Genomic DNA, 27363 nt, shown 5'->3' with positions numbered 1-27363 from the left:
TAGTGGAGAGACTTCCCTATTGTTTATTTCAGCAAACGCATTGCTTCTTTTCATTGCATTTTCTGTACCTTAAAGAGTACTTATGTCATTCATTTTGAGGAAAGGTTTGATATTTTTACATTAAATTTCTCTTCGTTAGGCTTGAGATCTTTAGTATTGGATTGCTGCTTGATTGCTACACTTTATTTATTTTGTACTATTTTGTTTCAAGTTCTTGAACATAATTTAAATACGAGAGTTTTGTTTAGAGCACTCTCTACAACATCGTACAGCAATACTGTACTGTATCTATCTCCTGCGAACCCTTTTGAATACGACCCATCATGAGCCAAACATTCTGGGAAATGAGTATGAAACTTACAACGGTAATAATTGAGCCAGCTTGTCCCCGGGCGTTTCATTCAATCTCAACTTTATTTCATTCAAAACCATCATCACAGAAAGTTACAGCATCCTTTTCTGTCCCTCCCCCTTTTTCCAGCGAACGAAGGGCGCCTCACGGAAACGGAAGCGCTGGAAGAGCTGAAGCTCCTCTACACCCAGCTCCAGCGGCTGTACGAGCGCATCCCGCAGCGTGGCGCCGCCATCCTGACCGTCGCCAGCCTGATGGAGGCGTGCCGGACCACCTCGCTGCGCCCACCGCCCGCCCTCGGTGCGCCCAGCCCGCTGAAAGCGATCCAGGCCGCCGGTCCACCGGACGGCCTGTCGGTGGCATCGGGCGCGACGGGCATCCCGTCCCCGGCGCCCACCCCAACCACCATCCTGCGGCTGGACAAGAGCACCAACACGAACACGACCGCAACGATCCCGAACGGGTCGGTCACGGCCGCACCGCCCGGAAATGGGTCGATCGTTCCGCTGCCCGCCCAAACGCACATCACCATCACGGACGAGCTGGACGGGCCGGAGGAGGCGGCGCCCGACCCCGCCCGGCCGGACTGTCTCCGTTCGATCGATGGCAGCGACTTCCGGCTCGACCACCAGCAGCTGCAGTGCATGTGCAGCGGCGACGAGGAGCCGGCCCTGTCCCGGTCGATGGAGCTGACCGGCCGGCGCAACAACAGCAACGGTTGCTGCTGCAGCTGCGCCTGCTGCGCCTCGACCCGCACCGCACAGCCCCAGCAGCAGCAGCAGCAGCACGGCTGGCGCAACGACAGTGTGATAAACAATTCCACCAGCGCCGGGGTGCTCACCGGTGCGGGCAGTGCGGTTAATTGTAATTGTAAGATAAGTGGAGTGCACGTCAAATCCGGTTCCGCTTCCGGGTGTACCGCCTGCAGTGCGGGCGGGCGGCGGCAGGACGCAACGGTCGGGTGTGCCGGGCCGTTGCACAAAGCCAAACAGCACAGCTCGGAGCTGGTGCTCAACTGTCAGTTTGTCGATAGGAGCAGCGGCGAGCACCGGAAGCAGCAGCAGCAACCGAACTCAACACAGCAGCAAATGCACCCTTCCCCGCATCACCATCAGCGTGCCTCCAGCACCAGCGAGTGTGGTGAGTTCAGTACAAAAGCTTTCGAATCTTGTGATAATCTGCTACATCAGCAGCAGCAGCAGCCAGTCCGCCAGCACCAGCGGCACAACCACCCATCGGGCACCGGCCCCCATACCCTTGTAGATAGCCAGGCGACGCAGACACAGGCGGGGGTGGCCGGGACGCTTGCCCAGCTGGCGCCCGCCACCGACGAGGCCACGATCCGGTCGGTGAATCTAGAAAAGTTTAACAAATTGTACGCCAACAACAGCAGTAGGATAGATAGCTTGAAGGAGCACTTTCTGATGCGGAACGCGCTCACGACCGCGCTGCAGCATCTGGAGATTGAAAACCGGTCCAGGGGCCAGGGGGGAAGAGTGAGAGGAAGGGAGTCGGTGGAGCAGGGTGGTGGTGGTGGCGTGACGGAACCACCGGCAAGGGACACAGCAGTACGAACGCAGCACGAATCACAGCAACAATCAAGCACGGTGGCCCCCGGTAACCCGGTCGGCCGGGATGAAGCAATCAATAGTAAATGCAATAGCAGTAGTGATAGCAGTAGCTGTAGTAATAGCAGTAGCAGCAGTGCCGGTGGTAGTAGTAGCACCAAGCGAAACAACCACGCCAGTCGAAGGGGCGAAAGCAGCAGCGGCACCGGCAACAGTGCCGCCTCGCCGGAAACATCGACCGCCGGTGGGGACGGTGCGGGTGGCGGGGAGGGCGGCAGTGAGGGTGGGGCGAGTGGCGAGGTGGGCAGCACCAGCACGAGCGGGACGAAGAAGAAAAAGTCGCCCGACAAGCGGCTCGTTATCGATCTGAACGATCGCTCCAAGTACACCGAGGAGGTGTCGGTGTGAGGTACTGCCGTGAGGAGTTGAGGTGGTTAGGACAGACACATGCAAAATTTTACGACACAATCGTGTCGGTGTGTGTCTGTGTCTGTGTTAGTGGAAAAAAAGCTTCCAATGAGTGGATAAAATGAAGCACGAAACGAGCGAAACAATCAAAGTCCGGCCGTCTGCCCGTACATCGATACACGAGTAGCGTTCGCGATAGTAGACAGCGAACCTGTGGTTATGTTTCTCTTTCGCCGGCTCCACCGGACAAAACTCGATTATTGAGTGGTTTTTTTAGTCCCTCCTACTCCATCCGTTCTAATCGCATTTTCGCTTCGGTCGGGTTGATTTGGTGTTGCGATCGGTTACGATTAAAGCCGAAGCTGTCGAGCGAGCTGTCAGCATGTTCCGTTTGTGTGTGTGTATGTGTGTATAAGTGTGTGTGTGTATTTCTTTCTCTCTTTTATATCCTTGCTTAACATCTCTCTTTTCGAGGCTTATATCGTTTATAATGTCCGATAGCCATGCCATTGTGTTTGATATCAATATTGGCGAACGTTTCGTATGGTTTCATCACACGCTAGACGAAGAAAGACGTGATCAAAATCATCCCAATGTTTGTTCGTATTCCTGCTTCTGTTTTCTACCAGTCAAACCTTGCTTGTATGCTTTATTTGCACAGCAACAGCATTTCAACCAAATCATTGCTCTTTCTTTGGTTCATTCCGATCCGTTTCGTCTTGAATTAAAGGCTCCTGCCATTGCTGTGGATAAGCGCACATTAAACATTCATTTCACCCATCAGCGACTGTAACCATCATACGGTGCTCATAATTTGCCCTTACCTCTGCTGGGACCACTCCCGGCCTGCGCCCCATGTGCATAATTAAAACAAACAGTGCACTGTTGTGTCATATTTTCACTCTCCTGGAGGGAGGGGTGGCGAACTTCTGCGTTGCGTTTGTTGCTTCCATCGGGCAACGCACGCTTATCAGCAGGCACTGATCATTCGGCCCGCTCCCGGTCGTAAAATCAATTTATGAACTGGTACCAGCAGCGCAACACGTACAGCACAGCGCCTGCACAAGAGATACTTTTTCGCTCGATTTTATCGCACACCCGTTTGCACATGATTCACATTGAAACCGCTGGTGGAGTGGGTGGTGCGCCAGTGCGGTGAAAGGTGGAGATGACAGAAAAAAGGCCCCGGCATCCGGTATTGGCTTACAATTGTTTCGACATTTGTTTTCACCCCAGCGTTTTCCCCGCCCCAGCACACTGTGTATTACATTATTTCCAATTTCATTTACGTGCGCTCCGTGCGCAGCCGTGCCCGCCGCACGGAACGTGACCACGGGAAGCGCAACGAAGGGACGGCTGAGATACGACGCCCCTGTTGTCAGTTTTCTTATAAATTCCCCAAGGCAGCATGAGGCCTGGGATCGGAACGTAACAGTGAGCATGACTTGGCTCATTATTTGGAATATTTATGAAATCAAACAATCTTCGCATCGCGCGCAGAAAATCGCTTCTTAATGTGTGCGTTTTCGAGTGCGGGCTGTAATAAAAGCAATGTATTTATTTTATTTTTTTCTGCCCATTCAGATTCTTCGTCCCCGCACGACTGTGGAGTAATAAAATCGACACTATTCATTCGTTCGTGGATTTGTCTTACGCCCAGCACTGCGATGGAATCACGGGTGGAATATCGTAAAATGTGTCGCAAGCTTTCTTTTTTATTCTCTTTTCTTACTTAAGAAAAGATGAAAACAGATACGAGTGGCAACCTACCGCACAAGACACGGTGGCTTCATGTTGTATTAAAAAGCTTTAATGCTTCTACAAAAGCATTGTAGCATAGTCTACTCGCACGAAAGTCAAGCTGTACAAAATAACACACATTTCCTTTTTATTAATCAACGTTTTGCGATACTCTGTGCCATGCCAGCGTTCCGTGGGGGGAAGCTCTTGTGCTCTCCCCCCCCAGGCACTAGACTGTCAGAACATTCCGGGCCTGGGTAAGCGAAAATGCTCACACGCTCAACCCCTTGCACTGCTCTGCTTCACCTTCGCAAGGCATGTGCAAGAATGTGTTTGATCTTTGTTTGCCTCTGGTACGGACCATTTGCTTGCGACGATACAAACAGCGATGCTGCTGAAGGTTTACATGATGGGTGAAAGGCAAAAAGTGGTACACATATGCAATAAACAGATCATTGGCGTTTACTCCCACCCAACCGACCGAGCGAGCGAGCGATAAGCATCTCGGAGCGATGAAATTGTGAAACACTTGCTTTTCACCGTATGCTTTTTTTTCCTTTCCCTTACGGTAGCTACTATCGTATTGCAGAGCGATGGTGGCCCCAAATTGCGGTTGGTGAAATTGTATCGATAAGCGCGTTGGAATATGCTGACAAAATTCCTGCAAAAAATAACTTTCATCTTATTTTAAAAATATTCACAATTCAATTGGTGCGTGTTTTGGCCTAAGAAGCCATGAACTTGCAATATAATTTTTGTGAAATACTAGGCGCCTCCATTATATTTAAACTATTTCCTTTACAAAATTTTAGTTAAGTGTAGCATTAATTATTCAAAAACATTACTTTATAAAGTTTATATTTTCATATTTTGAAAAAAATCACAACTTAGTTGGGGCGTTTTTGGCCTAAGAATTCATGCTATTTCTATGTATATTTTATAAAATACTAGGCGCCTCCATGTTATTCAAACAATTTCCTTTTAGTAAATTAAGTGGTAGCTATCTCAGTAAATTAATCTTACCATATCATCAAAGTATGCCTACCAATGTATGGTTTCGTGTTTAAGCTTCACCATTTAATTTCAATGATGCTCCTTCGAAGCCTCGGTTACCTAGTAGGCTGTGATAGATAGCTTTCACGTGTGGTAGTTGTGTTATGTCAAGGAGACGCCCAGTACTTTACTTATGGTGGTGGAGACGCCTGGTTCCTCTTACTAAAAAGCGTTTGAACGGTTTGAAACACGACCAACTACGGCGATCTCCGCCCCTATAGCCGTTACCCTTAGTAATATGTTAATGTACAAAAAACCCAACCAAAATTCTACATACGTTTTTTACCGCAAAAATCCCAAAAATGACTGAAGGACTTTTTCGAAAGATTAAAACCCCTTGCACAACATTACACAAACCACACACATAAACGACCTGATTCGATCGACCGTTCCGGGGTACGTTATCGTACCATCGTAAGCGCTTCATCCATCAATATTTTCACCGCTTTCGGCAATCACGCCGGTACAATCACGAACCAATGGGAGTCATGCACGGAACATCGTCATGCAACCTAGGGGCAATATTTATTTTCGATACATTTTGACTACCGCCTCACTGCGTTGCTTTCGTTTCTTCCTTTCCGGGAAAAAATACACACAAACACACACACGCACACACATCTTTCCAAACCTGCTGCATGCGAATGGATCATTTGCATAGCGTACGAATTATTGCCTGATGATTTGTCAATATGCGTTTCGTTACGATTTAACATCACCATGCGTGTAGCACATATTTATTTTACTACATTCCACGGACAGCAGCGAATAAAGGAATCGTTAGCTGTCACGATACGGTACGATTGATTGTCATACCGTTTGACTTGCCGAAAGGCGATGAGTCCTAGTGCTCGGATACTATCGGAATGCTCCCCTGTAAAAGCAATGATTTAAGATTTACTGATAATCCGATTGCACGCGTTATGTTTATTCCCTTATCCCAGTAGCTGTACATTTAAGATCCAATATCATCGAGAAAATCGAAATCTGAACGCTAGCTAACAATAACGCTTTAAAGATAGAACATATTCTGCTCAGTTGCAACACAAAGACTGTACACCTTGCGTTATCTTGTTTGCCAAAGCGAATGCTCCGTCGGATTTTGCAACTCAACCGCTATCCAAAACACACTGCTGTCACCATCTCGCATTCTATTGCATTGCTGCAACGTAACGTTTGAAACCCATTACGCATAAACCAAAATCACCACGTTGTCTAAGTGAGCCCCTTAGAAAACGTTTGCATTTCGTGGCTTATTGCGGGATGATGCACGATGCGAGATGGGTACACTTCGTTTTGCCCAGCGATTGAGTAAGATCTTGTGAGGGACCATTAGCAATGCACTCCTAAGGAGTGTTTTTACTTTATCGCACATTCGTGCATTCGTCGTCGAGCGTTAGTTAGCATTCAATTGCCATTTGCTATGTTTGATAAAACATATCTCCAAACTTTACTAGCGTGTAGGTTAGATACTTTGAGCGCTGTAAATAAAAAGCAAAGCAACATAAGTAGTAGTGACGCTTCTTGTTCGTAGCACATAAAGTCAACAATCGAAAAGCGATTAGTAAGGAAAATTTCACAGCAGTCCAATCTGTTGCTATATTTGTAAGCTACACTCAAGATTGCTGCACCCCTCAGCCGGGTGGGATAGTGTTACTGTGTGTAATGTAAATATATGCGAACGATGGGGAGATGTGGCATCTAGACACACGAGCCAAAACGTGTACAAAGCAAGTATTGTAGGTAACGAGGATTCGAGTTGTTACATTTTTGCTCCGTTTTCACCTCCACCACCGGGTACCGATCCACCAAAACACTTAGATTCGAGCACTATTTTTAAACAACACATTGTTCAGATTCACTAGAGATTTACCGAAGCGTAGCAGTCAGACAGAGAGAGAGAGAGATATTTATACTTGTAGGGAAAAACCATCTAATCCAAAAGCAAACATCGGTTGTGGTACTGTAGAATGGAATTGTTTCGTTATTACAACGCGTCCAGCGAGACGTTAGTAGATTTACAGATGCGTTTGTTACATTAAAACCGATTTATTGTTGCGTTTTGCTTAGAATTTAACGAAAGTATCATTGATTTTGTAAAGTTTGCGAGTTTTAGAAGTAACTAGCAGGGCCCTACAGCCAGGGTTACGACCCTACATGCCAATCGAAACTTTGCAACGCACAGAAACTAGGCGTTCCATGGTGCAATGGGCGGCAATCGGAAACAATCGTTCAAGTTGACAAGTAAACGAAGCACTCCATTGGATGATTAGTATCACACATTGACGGCGCCACAACCACATACATACATACATACAAGTCGTATCGCAGCGCAGCGCCACAACATGAAGATTTTAAAGTGAGATAGTGAGCTAAGACATAATTTATACGTAAGCATACTACTTTCCACCATACCAACGCATTAGCAAACATCTAAGCTCGTAAGAGGTATGAAAGCTGTACAGTACAGTGGACTCTGCTCGTGAGTGAAGTGAGTCATAATGAAACAAAAGTACACAAGAGTTGTTCATGTTTTGTACAAACTATAAAAGATGATTTAAAAAAAACAAACAAACAGACAGATGATAAAGCCTGTACGATGTATATTATATCAAAAAACGATGTGTAAGCGAGGGAGGATATATTGTCGAATATGTCATAGTGTTTTTTTTGTTTGCGTGGAAAGCATTGGAACACGACGTTTAGAGTGTAAAGAGCATATAAACTACTAATGTGTAAGATGTAATAGGATAGTAAGTCCGGAATTGGGATTATGCTCCGTTTCACTAACCATGTGAAACAGAAACATTCAATAAAAATCAAATTTTATCATTCTAAAAATAAATTGGGTATTACTATAAAGTTTTACATCCGAAATTGGCTTTTGTGCTGTGCCTATAATTACGTTACTTATTACTATTTGAAACATTCCTTGTTGTGAGATACTAGGCGTCTCCATCAATGTTTCCGGTTTATTGTAAGTATTAGTGGTGGGAGCTCGGAATCGGACCTACCCGATTCCGATTCCGTGTTCGGAATCAATTCCAGAGCCGATTCCGATACTGAAATCGATTCTGATTCCGGAGTCGATTCCGGAGCCGATTCCGGAGTTTTTTCGGAGCCGATTCCGGAGTTGAATCCGGAGCCTATTCCGTAGTAGACTCCGGAATCGATTCCAGGATCGGAATCGGCTTCGGAGTTGACTCCGGAATCGATTCCAGGATCGGAATCGGCTCCGTAATCAGAACTTGACTCCAGAAATGTAATGGTTTGAATTGAAATAAGAAGTGTGGGAAGCGAAATAAGTCCTCGAATGTGAATAGATCATTTACAAGTAAATTTTGATTGTTTGTCGCTATCAACACATGGCACCATTGGACCCAAACGCCTATTCCTATGGAGATGCTCAAACGGACTCCGTTTCGAAGCCAATTCTGATTTCGGAGTCAATTCCGATGTCGGAACCGATTTTGATTCCGGGGCCAATTCCGGAACCGACTCTGATTCCGGAGCTGATTTTGATTCCGGAGCCAATTCCGATTCCGGAACCAATTCCCGATCCAATTCCGATTCCGGAGCCGATTACGGAACCAATTTCGGAGCCAATTCCGGAACTAGTTCCGGAGGCGATTCCGGAGTTGGTTCCGGAGTCGATTCCGAAATTGGTTCCGGAATCGATTCTGGAAACTGATACCGGACCTACTATCCGGAATCGATTCCAGAAAATTTTGGAGCTAGCCGGAATCGATTCCGACGAAATCTTCATTTTGCCCACCACTAGTAAGTATACGCTAAGTTGCTTATTTTACTGTTAAGATATCACTGTTCTTAAACTAAAGAAGGCACCCACACAGGACATTTGATTTTTGGTTCAATTTTTATGTATACGTTTAAATGAAATAAATTATTTAACTACACTTATTTATAAATATTCAGCAAAACTTGTGCATAACTACAATGGATTAGTTCTAGCATATAGAAATAAATAGCAAGGTTCATAGTCTTTGTAGTTATCGAAATAGACCCATTGTCGAAATAAATAAATTATCGCATGTAGCTTTAATAATATGATATAATAACAAAGAAATCGACATTGATTTTCTCAGTGAAAGCTAACCCATACCTTGGGGCATACTATTGCTTGCCTACTCCACACACATTAAAGTGCATTGTTTTGCCAATAAATAACGAATGAACCTCTTCATATGACCTCTAAAAACAAGCGTAAATGTAATGTTACAACGTGAACAGAACCAACAAAAACACACACTATAACCAAGCTACAGTTAATCATAGCAAAGTAACTGCACCATACCTCATGAATGCATAGCACACCGTTCCATTATAAATGGATAGCAAAGATAAATGAAAATTACGACTGCAATTCCTCATCACAGCCAACCACACTGTGATGAATAATTTTTGACTTAAAATCACATTCATATTTCCCACCCGCTCAGCCGCTTCCTTCCCAAGCAAACGCACGCAGCAAAACAGTAACGAGTTTTAATATTTCATCCTCTTCACAATATGCACAGCCACTAAAGAGGCAGCGCATTTCGCAAACCCCGCAGGCGTACATAGTTTCGTTTGAAGCCCCATCGATCCCCGAAATTTCCCGAGAACTCGTGCCGCTTGTTTTGAGTGAGGCGACGATGAGGCGTATTCAAATCTTCGCCCAGCAACATCAATCATAACAGGCGCCACGCATCGCCTGCAAGCGTGCCGTGGGCGTCGCTGTTTGTGTAAGCTTCAATAATCCCACTGATTAGTGCTGACCTTTTCCTGAGCCATTTCCTTTGGTGAGCTCAATTTCCGTAATTAATAGCAGTTAAGTAAAACAAAGCCTCTTCGAATTCAATCAACAGAAACGGTTTGCTGTCAGTCTGGTCTGGTCCATGACGTACGTTCAAGCGCAAAGCGACTGATCATCGGCCAACGCGATCGAACGTGATTTGTCCCACCCATAATGTCGCTCCTTTCTGCGGCTCTCCTATGTAGCAGAAGCCTACCAAGGGATTGAGCAGGCGGCAGAGAGCCTCGGATTGCAGATAAACGAGGCAAAGACCAAACTGATGGTGGCAACATCAGCGGACCTACCAATAAATAATCCGAATCTACGTAGGCGTGACGTACAGATAGGTGAACGCACTTTTGAAGTCGTCCCACAATTCACCTATCTTGGGTCAAAGGTCAGCAACGACAACAGCATGGAAGCTGAGTTGCGCGCAAGGATGCTGGCTGCCAACCGGTCATTCTACAGCCTGAAAAAGCAGTTTACCTCAAAGAACCTGTCGCGACGGACGAAGCTGGGACTATATAGTACCTATATAGTACCAGTACTCACATACGCCTCTGAGACATGGACACTGTCCAAATCTGACGAAACCCTCTTAGCCGCGTTCGAGAGGAAGATGCTCAGAAGGATACTTGGCCCCGTATGTGTGGAAGGACAATGGAGGAGCCGCTATAATGACGAGCTATACGAGATGTACGGCGACCTCACTGTCGTACAGCGTATAAAGCTCGCCAGGCTCCGGTGGGCTGGCCATGTTATACGCATGGAAACGGACGACCCAGCCCGTAAAGTCTTTTTAGGCCGTCCACAAGGATAGAGGAGGCGTGGTAGGCCCAAATTGAGGTGGCAAGATGGCGTGGAGGCGTCCGCCATTAAGGCCGGGATAACGGACTGGCAGACGAAGGCGCGAGACCGTGAGTGGTTTCGGACACTCCTGAGGCAGGCCAAGACCGCAAAGCGGTTGTAGTGCCGGATAAGTAAGTAAGTAATGTCGCTCCTTTATCAACCCAACACCAACAACCACGCAAGCTTGCACGTGAAGGGTGTAAGTTTGTTCGCCTTCCAAAGCGCTTTCACCTCACACCCACGGTCGTGCACTGTCCGTGCGGTTAAAGTAGCTTTAATTACTGTCACTCGTTATCGGAAAGTAAGTCGACCTGCTACTCGTCGACCAAAAGTCACTGTGCCGGTTTCGGGTTTTTTTCTACTCTCTTCACTTTGTTTTTACCTCATCTTAAAAAGTTTTACCCATTCCATGGCGGGGTTTAGAAGACACCGGGAACGACGACACGTGCGAACTGCTGGAACGGACGGAATTCGCACCGAACCGGCAACGTTCAGTAGACGCAAAACCGACGAGTTTTAATCTTGGTGCCTGTGTTGTGGTGGTGCTGCTGCTGCTGCTGCTGCTGCTACTACTGTTGCTGCCCTTCGTGATATCAAATTATTTTTAGCTTACTGAAACTGTGCCATCACATTGGGGTGGGGACTTTTTTTTCCGGGACGGGGAAAGTAAATGAAGCTGGAATGGTGAGACTTTCCACCACTTTGCTGGAGTCTTTTGTATAGGGACAGAAAAGGGCACAAGTAACAAGCGAACACACACACACACCGACAAAATACGAACGACAGCTCGCTGATATTTACCATCAGCTTTACAGTGACTTAACTTCTGGTGACAGATTTTGCGGCCAAAAGACGGTGCGGGAGAGAGAGATAGAGAGCGAATAAAGTACTTTGCCCGGTTGAAGCCTTCTGTGGGGTTTTGTGCCCTGTGTCGCTTTAGATAACTTGCCACCAACTGTGTGAAGGAGTGTTTTTGCGTTGGTTAGTTGTGGTTGTTTTGTTTATTCGCTCGTATCGAATCCATCTTCAGCACTGGTAAGGAAACTCAAGAGCAATTTTGGTTAAAAATGGTTGTTTACGGTTCCATTTAAGATCTTCTTTTTTCAGATATTTTTGGCTTTTAAAGTACAATTTCAAGTAATAAATGCTTGCCCTTATACAAAACATTAAGAAGATAAAAGCGTTTCGTTCATCTCCCGGCCAACAAACCACACCGGCACAGGGCACGTGCACCCAGTCCCCACAAACTGCTTGGCAGCTCGGCGCAAAGAACCCACCCAAGTGCCACGGGCCCGAGTGCAATGATTCGGATCATGATTTTCCAGTCGTAAAAATTAAATGAATCTGACAATCTGATACGCCAGCGAAGCGGAACCGGAACCGGTTCGCTTACCGACGGAAAGCGAATGATGAAAATATTTTCCCCAATAGCAAGCGCTCCCGCGCTGCTACCCAGCCTCAGCGCCCGTACCGATTGTTTACCGATGCGTCATGCGTATCAAATGTTCAGCAGTGGAGGGTTTCTTCTTTACTCATTTCGTCTTTACATTCACCCCCGCAATGACTTCGGTGTTCCGAAGCCGGTGGGAGCTAATATAATTACCTTTATTAATTTAGCATGTTTATCAGCAAGCGCTGTAACGTACCTCAGTGCAAACGTTTCATCCTTTACAATCCCGGAAATTACAGTTATACATTTACCGAAGTGGGAAGGTTTTTTCTTTCGGGGGGAGTTGGAAATGTTTCTAATTCAATTATTGATCGAAGCTGTTCCGGGGGAGGAAGCTTTACCGCTTCCGGGTAGTTATTGAGTAGTGGAGTGTATCATTTAATTTTGTTCGGACATGTTTCCCTTTTCAAAAGGATCTCTTTTATTTGCAAGTAGCAATTGTAACCAAAGATACCATCCCAACACGGGAGGGGAGCCATACCAATGACAGAAGCTTCGAAGCGTTTTCTTTTACGGTACGGAACAAGTTCATTAGCACGCTGCTAACTGAAATTGAATTTCTCACTCGTACTGCTCAACTATTTTCTTCTCAAGGGGTGACTAAGCTTTCACCATAAATATATGCCTTAATATGCAAAACAACTCGCAACCCTCATTGTGCTTTCGCTGGTTGTGCGAAGGATCAACATGAAATTATGTGTTTTGGTATTCTGGATACAAAACACAGCAAGGCGTGTCGAGTACTGGTTTAAGGCTGTCGATGGATGCAGAATACCGAACCTCTTGCCATTACTGTCAACTGTAAAGCCTAATCTAATGCTTCTACGCTGGAATGCTTGAGTACGGGTAGCCATTACAATACGGTACAGGATGTTTTGGGATGAAATTGTAAACAAGACTTAAAGGCTTTTCTGTTTCGATAAGTTTTTGTTTTTGAAAACACAATGTTTTTGAAAACACCCTAACTCTAAGCGGGACATAAACATCCGAAACAGTCAAACGGGAAAGAACATCTAACAAGTAAGGGAAAATTGTCGTGCAGTGTTCGAAAGTTCTAAGTAACTATCCACATTTTATACTTATAGCTTTAAAATTATCTTCAAATATCATTCTTGTTTACTACACAAATGTCAAAATAACCAAAATAACAACTACAGAAGAGTTTATACACATAATACTAAACATTCCAAGAAACATATCCATTTCCAACATACCTTTTACTTTTAAATCGTCCTGAAAACGTTTCTAATGACTGTCAGTCAAAATTAAAATTGGAGTTTTGATGGCTGGTTTTAATCAACGTTTAATCGTATTTTAAAGCACTTTGTAAGACTTGTTATTTTATGCTAAGGATACTAAGAAAGGACTATTGTGAAGTATTTTACCAGCGAAATTTTCTTGACATGGATTTTTGCTTTAGCTTTTTTTTTGCTTTTTTTTTGCGCGAGCGATTTTTTCAGAAAAAAATATCAACATAACAATTGGCAATTATTTTAACCATTATTTATATAATTATGTTTTACATTTATTACAAACCAAATAAATAAATAAATAAATTATTGTGACGTCATATTCCTTACTTCATTGTAATGAACCGTCTCAAGAACGTATCCATAGCAATGAGCTTTAATTTTGGGAAAACAAATCGGTTGTATTAAAATTTTTCCAATAACAAGTTTAGTTACTTTTTAGTAAGAACATGGCTGTAAAAGAGCAAAAGAAAGTTAAACCTGCCCTTAACTTAGCTGCCATAAACTGCTTTTTACTTTCAACTTTAAAGCGTAATTTCAATACGACCTTACTAATGCAATGCCACGTTCACAACGTTTCGGTAAAGCAAAACAAAAAATGCAAAAAAAAACTTTATCAACTACAGCTGATTTTTTGTATCACAATGTCCTACTTTTACCATCACACAAGAACAGCACAGCAAACAGCGCAGCCCATACGTACAGAAATAGCAAAACTATCCGCAAAAGCTCATGATTCCCAAACGACCCGATTTGTTGGCGGGGAAACAGCCGTAACTTGCTGCACTCTCCTCCCCGCCGGTGCGAATCGTTTATCGTCCCACGTCCTATCGTCACAACGTCACAAACATCAACGACACAATCTACTACCTTGATTAGTTCCCTTTTCGTTTTCTTTGTCCCAACCACAGCCACTCCCGGGAGGTTTGTTTGGCACCTTTTGTTGACATGGCACAATCACCTTTTTCTACCGATATGCCCTCACAAACACACGCACACACATACATACATGGTGAACACCGGATGTGAGTTTGACACTTTACATAAACTGCCAATATGCTGTTATATTCCCAGCTGGATGAACACTGCTGCTACTGCTGCCGTTGCCATTAGGGAAAAGTTTGCACCACAAACCACTCGGTCATTCCCTAGGCCCGTTTGCACTTCGTTACGAGCGGGCGGAGCATGGGTCCAAAAAGTTTTACCCTATTTGTTTCACGAAAACCACCACAACCGCTCCTTTTGAGTGAATTCATTAGGAATGGGGGGAATCCCTGGAGGGTTTTTTGTTGATTTTGTATAGAAGATTTTCCGTTGAAGATTTTGCACTGTTTGATGAAATGCAGGTATGTTTGAAGAAGGAAGCATTTAGATAGATATTTTAAAAAAGTAAATTAACACATTTCTTGGAATAATTTAAATACATTATTATTCTTATAAAACAAAGATGTCCAATTCCTATTGATCAACCATTATTCAATCCCACTCACTGGATCGCTTTAATCGTATTAAAACACAAAAGGTTCGAAATTCAATTACCCCTCCAGCCTCAAAAACAAAACACGCATCAATATAAACACCAGCGCTGTTTTGATTGCTTTTTTTTTCAACGCAACGCACCGGGATTGCGTCAGCTAACCCGATGAGCGCTTTCCAAGAAAAGCCAATCGGATTTTTAACCATTTGCCATTCGTTAAAAACCGGCCCCCGGGAGCGGACGGCCAAAGCGCACACGATGCGACGACGACGACGACGACGACGGCGGCATTGAAGCATATGCTTCTCAATCAATTCCAAAGCCTTTCGATCCCGCGAGATCCCGCGCACAAATACAGCCGCCCCTGAGCCAACTGATGAGGAAATTGTTGCTTTAACCTTCCAGAGCCAGAGCGCACAAGCACACACACAGACACACACAAACACACACACACGCATGTACGAACGTCAATAACCTGTTTTGTAAAACCAAGTAGGCCAGGCAGCCTGTTGGGCAAAAGCTCACAAAGAAAGCCTCCCCCGAAACAAAAGGAAGACACGATGTAACTGTATGATGTAATTTGCTTGGGAAAACAGTACTTTTTTGGTCCTTTTTTTACATTTTTATTTACTTTCTCTTTCGCTCACACATGGCAAGATGGGATTACTCTTACGCCACGCACGTTGTTGTGGCCGCGAGGCGTGTTTGATCTGTGCGACACCGTGGGAAGCAGCGGAATCTCGAGAGCTTTTACCCCTTTGATGCATTTGTTTCTACCGCACGCGCTGTTTTATATTTGCGCTACCATTGAGAGGACACACTGCTACACACACTCACTCACACACACACATAAACACACACACACACACACACACACACACACACACACAGAAAAAAACCCGCACAAAGAATTGCTTGCTAAAGAGAAAGAAAGTCAAACAGGTTGTGCCACTTGATGCGAAGAGACAATTTAATGAATTTTTGCATGTTTTGTGTGTGTTTGTTTGTGTGTAGGAAACTCTTAAATATATACACACACGCACACACACACACCCGTTTGAGAGTCTAAATCACTTTTCGCTTTATACCATTTTCCTATCCCGGTAAAATTGCTCTAAACTTGAGATTTGATTTTGGCATCGTTCCAATCACGGCTGATGGCCGTTGAACTTTTACGCCACGGCACCAGCACATTCACCTTCACCGAGACCTTGTTTGTTTGTTGAGAAAACACTCTGCACATTGTGCCTGCCCGGGGAGGTACTGCCTGCCAGGAACCTCCGGACCGTCGTTGTACCGTCGAAGCGAAGCTCATCCCCCTCCCTGGTTAGCCGGCGCGTTTCGTGTGCTTTTGGGAGTTTTCCGCGTACTCGGAAGAGGAAAAAAAAGATTAACAATCCCTCCCTTTTCCTTCAGCCCCACTCTCCCCCCCCATCCCCTCCCTTTGGGCACAATCATTCATCAATTGTGAGTATATTAACGCGAACATGGGTGGGCGGAGCGGAAAGAAAATTCAAACGAAATTACAAAACAGCTTCCAGGCGCTGTACACAATGCCTGCCGTTGCGGTGCGGAAAGCACAGTCAATCCAACATGTTGATTTTTGCCTTCCTCCCTCCCTCTCCCGCTGAACTTTCCTGCTTCGGTGCAACAAGTTGGGGGGGGGGGGCGGCCAAGATGGCGGCCCAAACTTGGCGGCGTTGTCATTGCAACAGTTTTATTAGTCATCGGTTTGTGGCGGAACGTGATTATGCAGCCGCCGGTGAATCGTTTTCCGAAAAAGGATACAATGTTGTTGTGCGTGCCTTCAGCGGGGGAAAATAGGGAGTGGCAAAACGGGATTATATGGAGCGGAAAGCTTTATTGGCAACAACAACAAAAAAAAAGAAGAAAAGTTACGAAAATTGTTGCGCACACTGTCCCAGTTTGGCGGCGCCCAACCAGCAAAGAAGTGCTTAATATTATTTGACTAGAAATTGACTGTGTTTCGGTGAAAAACTTTCTTAGCCGAGGCGAGGGTTTTGCTACCATACTACGTCTGAAGTAGCAAGTTAGACGAGGAGGAAAACGGAGAGAGGAAACTCAAATGCTAATGCAATTCCCTTGTCGTGGAATTGGAGAGGGAGGGGTAAATCGAACTAACCGAAGAAGAAAAAAAAACCTTCCCAAGAACACAATTTCGGGAACCACTTTCCACCGCGGCCTTACCGAGAAACCATTTCCTTATGGGAATTTTGTAAAATAAACTTGTTCCATGCCGTGCGCCACGCACACCCACGCCAATCAAGTGTGGCTAATTTGTTCGCACTAAAACCGTTTCCATATATTTACAAAATAATTCACATTGAGTAGGTATTTTTCTTTTTTTTTTTGGGGTAGGTGATACAAAATTTTCGGAATATAGCCATTTATCGAGGAAATTTTCCCTTCTACGGATCTACGAGAAAAGATAGGCAAGGGAAGCAAATTTTGTTATTACCGTTTACGTTTGTATTTTCAATTGGTTCTTCAAAAGTTTATGATTTCATTACGTAATTCTACAACAAAAACTAAATAGCTAAAAGAATACGATATATCTTATTTAAATGGCAGATTTTTATAATCACGATACACAACACAACTACTTGAGTTTTTTATATAATCTTTGAAATGTAGATAAAAAAGGATTGACAATGAACAAAAAGCTAATTGAACCTTTTTTAAACAAATACTTTACGATACTTTTTATCTTTGGTATAACAACCGTTGTCTTTCAAGGCCTGTCTATACCATTAATGGGCTTGACTTTCTGTGACATACTGATTACCCATAGCAGTCCTGCGTATGACGGGGCTTGAACCCATCACGGACATGATGTTAAGTCATACGTTACGATACAAGCCAGTTACAGGTATTTCCCGATATACGCCATACGCGATTACGCTATACGCTATGTTTTAAATTTGACAGTTCTTTGAGCCAATTCAAGGTGTATGGATATTAGGAGGTGAAGTGCTTCAGAGCAAATTGACATTTCACGACATGACATAACAATACTGGGTGCTCCGGTATTAAATCGGGAAGGGCTGGAGCGGGGTATAGAAAATTGTATGCGATTTGACATAACAATACTCAATGATGGCGCCCGGCAAACGCGCTAATAATTCACCACCTAAATAAACACACCTTGAGGCAATTGTAGTAATTTGACACAACGAATGTCAAATTCAAAATCAATTCCCTTTTGATCGAATTTTAAAAACCATTTCGAAAGGTATAAAATTGTAATCTTCGGTTAAAATTAGATCACATAACTAATTAGGTAGCTAAAACCTACCACTTCAAGCAAAATTATACGAAAATTTGCTATAATTTGACTGAAAACCGCCAAATTCAACTTACGCTAATATTTCAGATACGCTATTGCCTCCGGTCCGCATTAATAGCGTACATCGGGGAATATCGGCACTTTTTTATATGCAGTTTGATAGTTGGCGGCTGAAATCATGTCAACACTCCATACAAAACCACATGTCTAAAAAATATGTAAACAAAGAGCAATTCGTGCCTCGATGACTCGACCAGGTTCAGCCTTTGAAAGGTTGACTTATTTTTTTGCTGAAGCATATATATTTTGTCAAGAAAGGTTAAACATTCTCTGAATCGTAATTTAAAACTTTTTAAAACCCCGTTTCAAAAAGAAAATAGGGAAACAAAACTATTTTAAAATACATCTTTGTTTGTACACATATACTGAAATCCAATATGGCGGAATGTAAATGTTAAATGGATACAACCCGAATGATGAATATTGTTTCAGTGACAGGTTGAAAATTCAGCTTGTTGGTTAGAGAAAGAATAGGGGTGAATAACAAAAAAAATATGAAAAAAAACATGGCAATAAATATAAACTTAAATGGATACACTATCTTGAATCGTCACCAATTTCAATGATACCCGTTAAATTATGGGATATTTAGTGATCATTTTGTTATTGAGGCAATCAATGAACAATCTTAAAAGCAGCTGATAATCAATGTTCAATGACCACCAAATAAAACTCCAACCCATTTGTATTCCCTCCCCCAAGGTCATGATAACCAACATCCGACACAAACATTCCTTCCGATTGCATTATTCCACACCGATCCATTTCAGTGAAGATATTACGCTAAAAACGCAAAGTGCTACGAGCACTTGCTATCTGTCGATATTTTACCGGCCCAGGGCCAAACCTCAAGCTACATTGTTTATTCGGTGTCTGGTTTTCAACACGCACCCACACACACACAAAGTGATGAACTTCAATCTTCACCCCAAACAACAGTGCAAGGACAACACCGAAAAAGGCACCCGAAACCTGTCAGCAAGAAAAGAATCTTTCCTTATCCAACCAAACGCAAAGGCTTTTAGTAAGGTGCGGGAGTGGGTGCCTCAAGTGGTACAACATTTACATTTCATTAGCTTGGCACCTCCTCCATTAGTGTTGTTCTGTTGTCTGAGTCGGTTTTTAAAAAGAAAATCATTACCATTTCCTTCATTTGTCTCCCAAAAATGAGGCGTCTGAAAGAAAAAAAAAACCTAAAAAGGATCCTGTCGAGGCGGGGCATGTATCACCCAGTCAAAACACCAAAAGCCAATTCAGCAAAGCTTGTACTGCAGCAGCAGCACACAGAAGCTTTGTGCGTGAGTGTTTGATCGAAAAATAAAGGCTACACCAACGCACGCAGGACGCACACGTCCAAAGTAAGTGAAGCTTACATTAATTTTCTGATTTGCATGTAAATAACATTCGATCGGATATGTGCGTGTGTGTGTGTGTGTTTTATTCCCTTTACTCCCTTGCTCCCACACCGAACACACACACACACGCACACACTATCATACAACGTCAATCTTGATGACTCCTCGACTCCACTTCCCGGTACACCATTAATCCATCCTCCCCAAAAAGGGCACGCGGCAACACACGATCTGCGCTGACAGGCAGAATATTGGTAACGCCCTCTCCTAACCCCTCCTCACTTCTTCACGTGCCCACCAAGCCCAGCATCGGTAATTTGACACGCATATGTCGTCGTGGCGTCGGCGGAACGGAACTAAAGCAAATGAAGAGCCGAAAGACGGGACCAGAGCTGCGTAGCGAACGGGGAGGAAGCATTATCTGATTTTAATCACAACATTAACATCATGTTACGTTACGCCCCCGGGCAGCTGCTTTGGGGATTGGGACTTTTTAAACGGTAGGAAAGACAGGCTTGCAGCCAGTGAGATTGGTTTAAAATAATAACAAACCTAAACAGGGCTAACGAAAACCGACAAACCGATTAATGAAATTAAGCACATCATCCTCAAAACAATTAGTGTCTTGGGTGGTGCCATTCAGAGTTGCCACAACACCGACCCCACCCAATGGAAACAGTTGAAGAAAAGAGATTAAAATTCGTTAGATTGTTCTCGCATTGCCTTCCCTTTTTCGAAACAAACCCAGGCTTATTAGTGTCAAGAATGTGTCCCTGTCCCAAGAAAAGCATCTGACATGCACGGCTCGACTTAATTGAATGAAGTGTTTTCCATTTTGTTTTTTGTTTTTCGAGGGAGAATGAGAAGGTGTCACATTTGACGGCTCCACGCTGATGGAACTTCGGTGTCGTGTAAGTTGCCGGCCCTCGATTTGTGTTTCTTTTTTTCCTGCAAAACCTATCCCACCAACCATCAATGGAAACGACACGGGTTTTGCTGCCTGTATGTCTGCGCTGACATTAGCACGTTATTTATAACCTCACTTTATGCGAATCTTGGCGTGCATCTGTTAAAGGAATCGTGTTCATGTTCCTCTTCCCGTAGGCCATCCCATCCGACCGATGCCCAATGCCCCGGGTAAGGTCAAGGTTAAATGATTTACAGCGCCCATTCGGTGGAAACACCCCCGGCGGCATCATGCTGCGCGCTTCGCCATAATGGAGGAATGGCAGTAATAAATTGCAGCCCGCGTGGCTGACGGTGGTGGTGGAATGGCGAGCTGAGGCCAAGACAAGACACTAACGCATCAGAGATTGAGCTACGGGAGGGAATACACAGAAGAGCAAACACAGAAGAAAAGAAAACCCCGCACCGGAGGTCCCATTTTTGTGGATTTTCTTCCCAGCGCCCGTTAGAGCAGTGGTAATTTTAGGGCCAACCTACTGCCCAAATCAAAACAGGTAAGGGACAGGTTTGAAATCTTGGTTGGATTTTTGCCGTTATCCCATCGCGCAATAATCGGGATCGGAGGTCAAATCTTGTGCTAAAGCCTGCCGTACCTAGCAAGCGCAGCGCCTACCCCAAGGGAGCGTGCACAAGTCCTGGCCGGTAGTAGAACTTCCAGACCTTTCGGTGGATGCTCCCCGCTAGCAAAGCTTAGCCGTTCCAGCCCCACGGGCTCAGCTCAGCTGCTGGCCGTGACAAATCATTGGGGATAATGTAGCTTCATTTCGTTCCATTATTTTGAATTATTGCGCCAAACGAATTGAATTATGCAAGGTACATTTCCCATTTTTATTTTCCTCTTATTTTTTTGCTTCCTTCTCCTTCACACACACCCCCACCCCCCCTCCTTTAAGGTTCTGCTGGTTGCTGGGTGTGCGAAAAAGCGACGATCCGAATTTTGACAAATTGCAAACCAAAGCATCGTGGACAGATGGGAATGGCAGAGGTAAGCTGGAGGGGTTTTTTTGTTCTTTACCCTGTGTCACAATGGATAATACTTGCTCGGCTGGAACATACGTGCTCGGGATGGACAAACAGGCTAATAAAGGGGTGGGGGAGGGAACGGGAGAGTAGGAGGCTAAAATATTCATCAGTACGGGTGAGGGATGGCTTTATTATCCCTGGCGTCCGGTTAGAAACAGGTTGGGATCGATAGTAATTGGCGCGTAAATGGTTGAACGCTCATATTTCTCTATAAACTTGCTTTACAGTGTTACTCCATTTAGGATTAGGTATTATAAAATATAGAAAATGATGAAATTGAATTGAAAATGAATAGGTCTGATTGGAGAACCCTACTGCACTGAAGATGTTTTGTGTTTCATTTTAATTCAAAGTTTTTTTTTTAATTCTAATATCGCCCGTTTCTAAACAAAATGGATGAAAAAACGATTCCACAAAGCTTTCGTATATAGTTCACGCTCAGTAATACGCACATTTTTAATCCACACGCTCGATAGTACGCACTAAAGTCTAATACAGAGGTCGATGCATAGCTTGATTTTGGTCCACCATTTTCAAAGCTTAACTTAACGACAAGCCCGTCATGAGTTCAAGCCCCAAAAGGACAAGCCCCCCTTGCCGCCATACGTAGGACTGACAATCCTGACTATATGGGGTGAGGGGGGGGGGGTGGGGAGATTAACCCAGAACTAGTGATACAGGCAGGCAGGGCTTGACCGACAACGGTTGTGCAGCCAAGACAAAAAGAAAAAGTTTTTCAAAGCTTGATTTTGACAGTTAGATGGAACAGTGTTTACAAACATTTCCACAAAGCCAAACACTTTTTAGGGCAATTTGTGCACTTTATGCACAAAACCTAGTGTATTCTTCGTGTTTTTTTCAATGATTCATCAGTTAAAAACTACCATAATCAGGAAACTAACCTCCTAGCTTTGGTTTTCTTGAGCTACACACTATTTCGTCCTAATTTTAAACACTGATCGTGTTATAATCGATAATTGCACAATAATTCTATCGTTTTTATGATACTCCTCAACTTTCGTAAGCAAAATCGTACGACCAAATTAGGATTTTTGAAATTATAGCTTTTTTTGTACAACATGAAAATGTATGTATAGTAATAATTGACTCATGAACTCAAACAAAAATAAGAAGTTTAAAAAACACATCAAAACATCATTTTATAAACCGTGTGATCAAGTGCGGATTACCGAGCGTATACTGTACAAATATACTTCATGGCTTCCTTGAAGATGTTTTGCTCTAAAAATGGCCAAATAAACGATTGCTTCAAGTTACAGAAAAGGTGACACTTTCTGTCAAATGGAAAAAGCACGCTAAAAGCATGAGAGAACACAATCGAACAAATTTTAGGTTGTAGCGTTTACAACGTTTTACACCTCTCCCTGAACCGTTCCCTGCTCAAAAACACAAATGTTGTAAGTCCAACGCCTGTCCGTGTGCTAACCGATGTTCAACAAAATGCGAACACCGAACGCCCAGCCCCGGACGACAAATCATGGCAAGATTGAGTCGTATCAGATTGCCGACAGCGGAATGGAAGCTAATTTCCTTCCACCGGGTGCCGGGTTGGAACCATTTGCCCAGGTTCCAATCATCGGTCACTCGATCCGTATCTACCGCTTAGCAGCCGTTTCGACCTCCTCTCCGCTCCCCCCTCCCCGCATGTGTGCCGCAACCATGCGAAACGGAAAAGGACTGGTCCAATAAAACCTCGGGAAAGGTCAACCGCTTGGATCGCCTTTGCCTTCCCTCACCACATCCGTTCCCGAAAACCAGTCCGTTCAAATGAATGGGCTACTTCAACGGTGGACAAAACCCACCCCCAATAAACAACAGCGCGTTCGGCCCCAAAGTGATTGGAGAGCGCGGTTGATTCCACTGGGAGGGGTGGGGGGTTGCAGTGGAATGACGATGGGGGGGGGAGGGGCTAAGGAAGCTCGTTTTACTGAGCCCCAGTTCGGAGGAATGTGGAAGCGGAAGGCGTGAGCCCGAATGTCTGTGTCTTACGACCAATAAATTAGTAACCAACAAGAAAAAGGATTTCTGGCCGGTTTTGTGACAGTTTGACCACCCTTTCCGATGCTTGCTGCTTAGCCCCTGTCCATGATTCTCACTCACTCTCGCTCTCTCCCCGGCCATCCATTTATTTGGCGAAGCAATGGAGCTTTTATGGGCTGCCCCATTTAACCGTGGGTCCATTTGCGTTTTCAAGCGAGTTTGGTTTATCTTACCCAAACATGCCCATCACAAGTGGCAGCAGAGTCATGCGAAGTGCCGGCAAGATGCTGTTAAATCTTATGCTGGAAGCAACGAAGAAAACGAAAAACGTGAATAAACAAGACAAACGATACCCTAACGAACGGACGCTCCTCCGTTTGGGTGATTTGTTCGCGAATGTAAAGCATAAATTCGATCGTAATTTGCACCCCCACTTCTATGCGTGGTCCAACCAACCGGGGGATGCGAACAGAGCTGCAAACAAAAAAAAACAAAAAAAACGAACGCTTAACAGTACCATTTTTTATCGGCATGTCTCAATCAGATTTACGTTATCCGACCGGTAAACAATCGCACCGCGAACTCGGCCCCCGCACGATCGGTGCGGTAAATTCATTTCGCTTCTGTCAAGTTGTTTTTTTTTTTCGTTTCACCGACACAAAACGGGCCCTGCACAAAACTGGCAAGCATTTATACGCGACACGGGTATGATTAGATCTCTGGCAGCCAAATTGACATTAAATGGTTTGAATGGAGGATGTCTCGTTAGCGACCCGTTTCAAATTAAAATACAATCAGTTGAGCGCAATTTTCGTTGCTTTTTTGTTTTTCTTTTAGTTCTCTCCTGAAGAGAGCAAAATACTTCAAAAGGGCCCTAGAAGCTTTTTATACACGGTTAAAGCTCTCCTAGCATGGAAGTATAATGGTGAAATTATGTTCTTTTCACTTAATTTTTTATCGTAAAATTGTCATCTGCCCATAAGTATTTATTTTCCATGACAAACAAAGGTATAGAGCGCAACACTTGCTTCTTCCCCAAATAAACATATAAACTTCCTGTCGAGCAAAATTGATCTACAGTCTAACACAAAACACAGCTCCATCGTGTTGAAACACACTCAACCGGGACCGCCCAATACCGTAAGAATAATCTGAATCGTAGTTTGCACTTCGGATTATACCCTTATCAATGCCGTTCGCTAGTCGTAAAGCTTTACCACTGCAACCGCTAGGCCCGGACTGGAATATTCCATACCACCGTCAGGTACTGTGGTGCGATGCGGTCGTAAAATCAGACCCACGTCACTCCAGACCCACCGAGCGTTGGGCGAAATCCACTCAATTGCAGCTTCGAAATGACTACCATCAGCACCGCTGCCGGGAGGCACTATTGATACGCCCAATTTTATAACCGCTAAATGGTCAAATTTATACACCAGTACACCGTTCTGCTTCTGCTGCCGGATTTGCTTGGTTTGCCTGTTGCGTTTGCTGTACCAGACTTTGCGCCAGCCAGCAGACAGCTGCTGTTGCTGTTGCTGCACCGGGCTATAAAATGAAATCGTACATCGTTAGCGGTATCTGTATTGCACGTAACGGCACAACTGTTGCAGGTATCATCACTCACCAGCAGCAGCAGCAGCAGCAGCAGCAACAGCAGCAATCCATAACCAAATCGTTGAAACAGAACAGAACAAAACCGGGTACGATTATTATCATTGCCCCGTTCTGGCTAGACAAATTAACCAAGCTGTGGAAAATACGTCCAAGGAGAGACAACTGGAGCTGCCAACAGCTATGGCTTATTTATTTCCAATCGCATTTCCTGGGATGCGATAATCTTTCTTCCTACGAGCAGCTATCGATACTGTCTGCTTGGATGAAAGTTTCAGTGTGCTTTGGGAGAAGCTTAGTAGGGTGCACTGTGAAGAGTAGATTCAGGTTTTAGGGATACAAGTTATAAATTTCACTCGTCAACGCAACGACAACGGCTGGCAGAGAGCGAGATAAGCGAGAAACTTCCAGTAGCTTTCTGAAGAAACAAATGCACAGACGAAGATAATGTTTGTTCAACATAATCCAAACAATTATCATGAAATGCTTCATAAGCTTTTGCTGTTAAGCTTTAGTAGATCATTTTGTTCTGAAGTGGATTCAACTCATTTCTTTCACTCATTTATTCTTTGCATTCTGTTGTTTGAGTGATTCAGTAAACATTACCTTCTAAAAAACCTGATTCATGTTCTATGAAGTATTAAAAAAGTGTAACCACTTACAATGCAAGCTCAAAAAAAGCTTTTTGTATATTTGCACACCAAGTACATTGCTCAACAAATCCTCAAAGAAACAAAGCAGCATCCTTCGAAATCTTCATCATTCTTTTGCGTAAAAAAAGCAAAAGCAAAACCAAACAAAAGGGCAGAACATTTGTTCGAACGTGCTAAGCGCGCCAGAAGTGCTAACTCGTGAAAACATATTACCATTTTTCCAACCTAACCTAACGCCGGTCATATTTTCTTCGCTTCACACACGTTTGCTCCGCAATCATATGGCTCATTTATATTTCATCGCCCGCTGCATACAGTTACGAGCCGATCGAGACCCTACCCTAACTGTACCCCAAGGAGGAAGGGGGCCACTCCTCCCCAAACAGCACCGAAGAAAGAAGCATAAAATTTAAATAAATCAATGGTCAGTGGTAAGAAAGCAAAAATACCGTTGCTAACTGCAAGGGTAAGGCTGTTCATCATCTTTCAGTTTTCTGTTCAGCAATGTATTATTATTATTTTGCCTTCTTTTGGATCTTCTTGATACGGGGGGATCCGGAGCACCTTGGCGGAGTTATTTGTTTTCCCATTTTTACATCAAAATGCGATTTTTTATCTTCTCCTCTCACACACCCCAAACAACAGCAGTGTGAATGAATTTTGGCTGCGCAGAAAAGGATTGCGAGGATCCCTTGCTCGGCTTTTTCGTTGTTTGTTGCGATAAAAGTTTTGCCTTTGTTTCGTTTCCTTTTTTTGTTCTTTTCTCCTTTTTCATTATACTAATTCATAATTCAAAGCCCGAAAAAAATGCGAGCACAAAAGCGAAAAGCCACCGGACGATAAAATGCTGGACAAAAGTTCATTTTTCGGTTTGTACTTTTCGCTTTTATTCTCGTTTGCGTTCCCCTTCATTGCACCGCTGCTCGCTTTGGTCAGAAGCTCAAAGCAAAGTTTTTGGTCAAAATGTGGGAAGGTTAACAAGTGGAGCTCTGAATTGAATCGACTTTTCAAGAAGGACGTACACAAAACGTACACTGTTAGTTAAAAAAGGAGAACATTTCCTCAACCAAACAAGTGAGAATGAGCATCGAACAGTACATTTGCTCTTTAAATGCCTTTCCTTTGGATATAATGTTTAATTTCTTTCAATTGCATCCACTTCAATAATCACAGCCTACATTCACTCAAATGGCACATTCGATGACACCTCTTTGGTACATAATTTATGCTATGCTCTTGCAGTTGCGTCCAGATTGGTGGCGCAATCAGTTCACTTCTGATTGTCAGTGCTTTCCGCATACACGGACCGCAACTTCCAGCTTAGCACCAGTGTCACGTACGATCATGGAATGCGTAATGAATCGTCACGCAAGCGTCAAAAGCGTTCCCTTTTCACCAAATGATAAAGAAGCAAGACAAACGGGCGTGAAAAAGTTGAACCA

The 27363-nt window shown here is 44.1% G+C and overlaps 1 protein-coding gene across 9 annotated transcripts in view; it reads left to right on the top strand.

Moving 5' to 3' along the window:
• Nucleotides 1-7966, top strand: part of LOC121592530 — a 112173-nt gene extending 104207 nt beyond the window's left edge. For all 9 annotated transcript variants that reach the window (XM_041914045.1, XM_041914048.1, XM_041914041.1 and 6 more), the window contains one exon: nt 482-7966. In XM_041914045.1, the coding sequence (XP_041769979.1) occupies nt 482-2328 (1847 nt within the window). In that variant the 3' untranslated portion in view covers nt 2329-7966. The remainder of the gene's footprint in view (nt 1-481) is intronic.
• Nucleotides 7967-27363: the final 19397 nt, after the last annotated feature.

This window comes from Anopheles merus, chromosome 2L (assembly GCF_017562075.2).
Source record: "Anopheles merus strain MAF chromosome 2L, AmerM5.1, whole genome shotgun sequence".
Taxonomy (NCBI): Eukaryota; Metazoa; Arthropoda; class Insecta; order Diptera; family Culicidae; genus Anopheles; species Anopheles merus.
Note: the sequence above shows the minus strand (reverse complement) of the source record. Positions and strands in the feature narration are given on the sequence as shown.